The sequence below is a fragment of the Thermobia domestica genome, chromosome 15 (genome assembly GCF_964235325.1).
Source record: "Thermobia domestica chromosome 15, izTheDome1.hap1.1, whole genome shotgun sequence".
Taxonomy (NCBI): domain Eukaryota; kingdom Metazoa; phylum Arthropoda; class Insecta; order Zygentoma; family Lepismatidae; genus Thermobia; species Thermobia domestica.
In genome coordinates, this window is record NC_137468.1 from 52,147,652 (window position 1) to 52,155,455 (window position 7,804).

The 7,804-nt window shown below is 35.9% G+C and overlaps 1 protein-coding gene across 1 annotated transcript; it reads right to left on the minus strand.

Annotated features, from left to right (window-relative positions):
- Positions 1-4,442: 4,442 nt before the first annotated feature.
- LOC145671488 (zinc finger MYM-type protein 1-like) lies at positions 4,443-5,972 on the minus strand. The gene has a single exon (XM_081740679.1). The coding sequence runs from the start codon at positions 5,970-5,972 to the stop codon at positions 4,443-4,445; it is 1,530 nt and encodes a 509-aa protein (XP_081596805.1).
- Positions 5,973-7,804: the final 1,832 nt, after the last annotated feature.

Consider the following 7,804-nt stretch of genomic DNA (forward strand, 5'->3'; position numbering starts at 1 on the left):
AAAGTAGAGCTTGAAGGCACTTTCATATTTATATAATCTAAATATTATGTGAAGAAGAAACAAGAGAAGCAAGGGTGAGGGTAGGATGGAACTCGTACGTAAATATAACCCCAACTGATGGTTTTACGGACCACCTTCCGTTACTGTTATTTAGCATACTAAATGTTATTATTTAACTAAAACATTATATTGAAAAGAGTATAGAATAAACGTACTAATTTAACTCTTTTAATACGCATGCCTTCACATTTAATTCGCTCTATACCAATAAGTTCACATTTTTTGGCCTCTTTTTTTTAGTTTTCAAATTCGCAATTTGTCTCTACGATTATCAATTCCAACACTTGGCAGAGGGAAAAGACAGATGGATGTATGCACTACCATTGTCCACAATGTCCCGCTTGAATGTCAACCGTGCAAACGCCCGAACGAGTCTCGGTTGATTCTAACAGAAAAGTCTGGGTGTAGTCAATCTGCTGCTGCCGACACAGTTTTAGATAAAACAGAAAGACACACTCAAAACACAATAAACATAAAATACATTCATATTTATTTATTTATTTGCTTGGTAACAGGTTCATGGCAAAAAGTGGAGTTTCACGCCTCTCTCTAAGTAACATAACACTCCAGGTGTATAATAACTAGTGCGGGAGGGTGGTGCGGGTTAACCTATTTCTTAAACACGTATGAGCCAGTTATGAGCCAGTCGGGACTCGAACCAAAATTCGCACCAAAGCAATGGTGACCTTAATATTGCTAAATAACCGAACGCAGAATTGAACTAGACATTTCTTTACCATAATACTAATAGATTAATATTATTGCAACCGCGCCGGGACTCGAACCAAAAGCATCTGGGATCTTTACAAAACAATATCTCCACCATAACAACCTCCTTACATCGTGCCTATAAAGCTTGGGGATAAGTTTGTAGTGACGTAACGAAGCTGCTACTACTCATTATCCAAAATGAGTAGGTACCAAGCAATTAAATATTTTAGCGAGAGGATAATCACAGAAACACTCTAAATTGTTTCAATTCATGTATTTGACTATTGAATGTCATTATGTAAAATGTATGTACTGTGTGATATGGCCTAATTGTTCAGATCACAGACAGTTAGATGATGGAGATATCACGAGAGAGCACAGATATAGGGGTGCACAGGTTTCAACGGACACTGATGCAAACTAGAGTGTTGCCGAAACTAACACGAATTACGTAAGTGCCCATATTGAAAATAGACACGAACTTTCATTTCGAGAGTCGAACAATTCTAAACAATATTTCACACCGTGTGAGAATATTATTATCTGAAAAGAATAAAATTTGGAGGAAAAAATTGCGACAGCGTGAACCTCACGAGCTATGACACACATCGAGAGGAAACGACTGAAGATGCCACGTAAGAAACCTTCAAGTTCAGTGCCAAGAGCAGTCAAAAAGTTCGAACCAGCAGTTTAAGGCATGGTTGGAACACATAGTTGCTAACCTCATGAATATTATTTGTGATGTTGAGTGTAGTGAAAATTTAGTGTTGTTATGTTTTAAGCATTTTTAAGCATACTACAAAATGCAATAACGGAATAAGGACGTTATTATCGCAACAGGGTGAATTGTGTTTAAAGCACAAGATTAGTGGTGTGATAATATGGTAAGCAAGACAAAGAGACTTGCAATAAAAGTACCTCAATTGGAAACTATGCATTGACCTTTGGTACAGTAACGAGTGGAAAATTACTGGGAAGAGATCTAGAAAGAAATATATGTATGTGATTTTGTTGAGAGTACTGAACAGTAAGCAGTACGATGTAAATATCGATAGATGGCATAAGAGTACATTTTTACCATTAAAATACATGCGATGAACATTTAGAAAAAACCAAACAGATATGGAAAATGTATATTTAAAAAAACGTGATGTAATAAAGTTATAAATATATATATAGAGGAGAGAATAAAATATATATATACTGTAAATATGATAGGTGACGGAATGATGTATGAATTTAAAATATTAATTTTTGTTTAAAAACTGTAATTTTGTATTAATTGTAGAATCGATTTCTAAGAAGAAATCTAATCGAGAACGAAGTTCCCTCAGTTTTAAGGGGGGGGCATGTAGAGGTATATTAGAAGTTTTAATATTTTATTTTTGGTGATTGGAATAAAGATATGTTAGAATTAAAGTTAAAAGATTATAATGTTACAATGATGGTAGATTATGTCATATTGGCACGTGTGATTGTTATGGTTTATTTGTTGATGTAAGTTGTTGCACATGGTTGTGTTTATGTTATGTTATTCGTAAAATCCTGGCGAGACGCTTACTTGCAGGATTATGTAAAGATAAAACTAAGAACAGTAATGTCAGCTTGTAATGTCATAAATGTGTAATACGATTTGTTGTTAACATTGACACAATTTGGATATGGCATAATATTCAGATTCGCAGAGATTGATAGTCTGGGAATTTGGTCACGATGTAATACGGGGTGAAACAAATGTTTAACCAATAGCTGAGGTAAACAAAGTGAACCACAACACGACGAATTCCACCGTCTGGAAGAGAAAACAAAAACCCCAAGACAGAGGGATCAAGATCAGTCGAGGGACAGTCGTTCATCAGTCATGATCAGTGGTTGATCAATCGAAGATCAGTTTACAGTAGTCGAAAATAAGTCTAAGTTCAGACTGACAGAAGTTTAGAGGATTGTTGGAGATACCAAGTAGATCAAGGGTTGATCTACACTACGTCCAAGTACGACCTACGATCCATTGAGATAGAGATCCAGAGCCAAGCGCTGGAGCTTCGATTCCTGCCTAACGCTATACAACCAAGATATGTATGCCTCAGCTATGCGTGTTAACCGTGATCTAACCTCCAGGCATTTAACTGTCTGTGATCTGAACAATTAGGCCATATCGCACAGTACATACATTTTACCTAATGACATTCAATAGTCAAATACATGAATTGAAACGATTTAGAGTGTTTCTGTGATTATCCTCTCGCTAAAATATTTAATTGCTTGGTACCTACTCATTTTGGATAATGAGTAGTAGCAGCTTCGTTACGTCACTACAAACTTATCCCCAAGCTTTATAGGCACGACGTAAGGAGGTTGTTAATATATATATATATATATATATATATATATATATATATATATATATATAATGTGTGTATGTGTGTCTTTGGTACTTAATTTCTCGATAACTACTGGCCCGAACCAAACCAGATTTGGAGAACAAGTAGCTCATCGCCTGAGGAGTAGAGATGGTTATATTTGGTGGCCGAGTTTGGCCAGGGACAAGTTCAGTTGGCAACAGAAGCTGTATCCCACAGCTTGGCATCTTGGAAGTTCTGGATTCGGTTCACCGATTATGTTCCCCTTGTAATAATTTACTACCAAAAAATAAAGTTATATAGTCAATGTTCAAAAATATTTCCCGGAAACTCTTTATTTAGCCCGATATAAGATTTCAATATGTCAATTCTTCATGTTTGTTGTCTCTTTCTATGTGGCATATGCAGAGCCGGCGGAAGGGGAAAATATCACCCGGGCAAAGAATCCATATGGCGCTCCCTACAACCCATTGGTATTACTGAGTTTAAATTTGCTATGCTACCTTACAGATAGCTGCTTTTAAAGGATAACTCCTTGAACTCCAGAACTATAACTATAAGAATCAATTATCAAACTGAGTAAGATCTTAACTTGTGTCAGTTAAATACACAGATTAAGTTTTGGTTAACGATATACGAAACAATTATTTACACATGAGCATGCAAAATATTCTACGTCACTGATTAGAAATTTACAGAACGATTCAAGTAACAACGATTTATATAAAATTAAGATTGATGATAAGATACATCATTTATTTACACATATATACATAAACAACCTTGTTAACTGCGAAAGAGAACACATATATAAACAAAAGAACATACAAATATATTTTGTAACAGCATTGTACAAAGATTTCGTAATACAAATAATACAACCAGTAATATAATTTTATATCTTTATACAGTTTTAATGCAAATTGTCCTTTGACTTGTTTACAATGCTAAGTAAAGTTAACTTTTCGTGCCTTTTTCTCTGCAAAGTCTTTAATTAAAGTATCAGTGTCAAGCTCACACAGAACATCACATTCAATAGACATCATAGAAAGGCCTACAAGACGCTCTTGCGTCATCGTTGATCGTAGGTAGTTCTTTATAAGTTTCAACTTGGAGAAACTTCTTTCTGCTGAAGTTACACTTACAGGAATAGTTAGTAAGATTCTTAGAGCAATAGTTGCATTTGGAAATAACCCAATAAGGGAGTTCTTGCAAATATATGTAAGTATTTGCAACGGTTTGCTCCCACTTTCAGAACCGAGAAATGAAGGTAAAAGTAAGAGCTCTTGATATAACTGAAATCCGTCAATATCACAGTGATCTTTGTCTGTTAAACATAGTTGTAAGTCCTTGCAACACTTTAGTAAATACCCTTTTGTCCGTTATTGGATGGATGTCATACAAAAACCCAAATATTTCGCTGTGCTGCTTCAGTTGTTGAAATCTTTCATTCAGGGAACAGATAATTGTGTCTAATGTGCAAAAATAGAAGTTACATTTAAACGCACTGTATGGATCATTAATCGGTTCGTCTTCAGATTCATACAAAAATTGTCGTTTGACTTTTCTAGGTCGGAGTTTTGGTTCATTCTCTAATTGTGGTTGAATGTCGAGCTCTTCAGCAATTACTTTGGCATCAACCAAAATATTCTGGAAACCTTCATCACTTCGCATGTTCTCAAGGCGACACTTGGTTTTCTTAAGCAGATCAACTGCTTGCTGAATGTCCACTGATTCTTGTTGGAAAACATGGCTAACCACATTAACACAAGAAAGAACTTCATACCAAAACACCACAACACAAACGAACTTAAAATTCAGGAGCTTCCTAGCCAGGGAACAAGCCTTATTTTTGCCCATAACGTCTATCTTTGGGTCCTTTGATGCTTCGAAAAGAGCATCGTAAATTTCTCCTAACTGGTAGCGAAACGATTTGACAGCATCAATACAACTCTCCCATCTAGTATCACTAATAGGTTTCAAAGTGAAATTGGATATATGTTTTTGCAGAACAGACCAACGATATGCGGAACTAGAAAAATAATTGTATACTTCTTGCAATAAAGCAAAAAAAGTTACAGCCTCACTACAGCACATTGCAGAATCATTCACAACCAAATTCAATGAATGGGAGCTAAAAGGGACAAAAAATGCTCGACTATTTAGATCTAATATTCTTTCTTGAACGCCTGAGTGCTTTCCTTTCATATTGGCACCGTTATCATACCCTTGGCCACGCATGTTTGAGAGAGGAATTTTCAGTTTCTCTAATTCTTCCAAAATAGTGGTAGTTAGTCCTTCTCCTGAAGAATCATTTATGCACAAAAATCCCAAAAAATGTTCTTCAATGGATGGTTCCTTACCCAGTTCTACCTTCACGAAACGAACAATTAGTGTCATTTGCTCTGTATGACTTACGTCTGGTGTACAATCTAATATTACGGAATAATATGTCGCTTTCATTAGATCAGTCAAAATTTTATCCTTTATTTTTGACCCAAGGAGTTCAATTATTTCATTTTGAATGTCCTTGCTCAAATAATGTACATGTGTCTCTTTACATGTTATTCGTCGCAAATGCTCAGCCATAGTAACATCAAACTGTGGAATACACTCAACTAGTATGAGAAAATTGCCGTTGTTTCTTGAGTAAATAGTGTCATTTTGACCACGAAATGCCAAGTTCTGGGAAGCAAGAAACTGAATTATACACAGCAGTCGTTTGAGAACCTCTTTCCAACGCTCAGTTTCATTGCGAATAATTGCTTGGTTTTCAGCGTCAACTGTTTTACCTGACTGTAATCGGTTTGCAAGTTCAAACCACGATTGAAAAGCCTTCATGTGAGTCAAAAATCTATCATGGTCTGATAACAGTCCGGACATATGCTTCCAATCCGAAAAACCTTCACGAGAAGAGAGTGACATTGTAGTACCACCGAAAAGTCGGCAACAGAAACAAAATATTGCATCCTAGTCACTGAATAAATAAGCCAACTACGAGCAACTTCTTCTCCACTGTGCAGACGTCTTTTGTAGTTACTTGTAGTAAATCGCCGACCCTCGCTGTTTACTGGGAACTCTCGTTTGGAGACTTGAACTGGACCTCGTCTAACAAGTATCTGACGCATTCTGTCCGTAATATGTTCTGGCCAATTTCCTGGATCATCAAGATCGATTGATTGTGATTCCAACACCTGCAAAAAAAAAAAAAAAAGAGTCAGTAGAAAATAATATTAAATTTATTTTAAACATTGTCTTCTAACAAAGAATAAGTGACTAAAACTTGGATGGAATTTTTAAAATTGTGTTCATAATTTTTAAAGATGGTAGGCTTGCACCAAAGATGGGTGGGGTGGGGGTGGGGATATTCAAGCAGCTAGATCATCCGGGGATAAACACAAAACTTAGAATGGCGCATGACCAATAAGCCTCCGATAAATGTGAGATATAAATAAATAAAGAGGGGGAGAGGAAAAGTTTAATAATAATTGAAGTAAATAAATAAATAAATAAATAAATACAGGTTTCGTGCAAATATAAGACGTCCACGTCATGTTCTTTTGTATACATAGGAGAATCTGCCCAGGATTTCTGAAGCCCTACCCAGGATTCTCGGTTTCAGCATTGAAGTGCTGTAATGTGGTTAAATGCCTTGATCCTGATTGGCTCCACAAATGCCTCTTACGAAGTTGAATCAGTAATGATGACCAGATCAACCGGGATACAAACATGTTCGTGGCTGACTTAACCTAAGAAATATGCAACTTTGAAAACAACATTTCTTTGAACATTATTCTTAGCAAGTTTGTATTTCTTACTATCTGTATTTTCTTTAAAATATGCACATTATTATACACTAATTAAAACTAAACTCTGTTTTTTAAGCTCCGAAACACCACTGACTGTGTCCTTTATTTCTTTCTCTTTAAATGTGGTGGGTTGGTATGTGATAAGTTAGTTGACTTGCATCGTAATGTTTCGGGGGTTTCTGGATTAGAGTTTGTTACTTTATATTATTTGAAAAGCATTCCGAGTTCCTTGCGATGCTCAATATAAAAAGCCTTGGGGGATAGAATCCGCTAACTCTTGCATCAAATGTGAGTCTGCTAGTCATTCAACCACTAAGGCAATAAATATTACATATTATTATTTTTAAAAAAATGTTATCCCATATGTCTTCCGTCAAAGCAACTTGAACGGAATACAGTGATATTATGCACCTAGACACAAGAAATGAATTCCAAAAATTGAGTAAGTGTGACCCTAAAGATGGTTTTGATTGATTGTTTATATATTTGGCATGTTATAATTTAATTGGTGTCTCCGCAAAACGACTGGTTAAGCTCATCGCCTTATAACTAAGGGAGCTCGGGTTCGATTCTCGGTGAGGACACAAGTGGTTCGGATCCCGCCCTTAGAATGTCATCATCCCATGGAAAGCAATGCAAAGCTACCATGGTTTCACCTTGCTGAGAGACCTTCGGGGTCAAACACATGCCTCCGGGAAGAACACCAATCATCATCATAAATTAATTACTAATATCAGGCAAATTATGAGCTTTCTTATATTACAGTACAAAAGCATATACAGTTTGAACCTCAGTATTTTCATTTTTCCAACAGATTAAAAAAAATAATTACAGTATAATGCATGTGGCCAAACTATAGTCTGT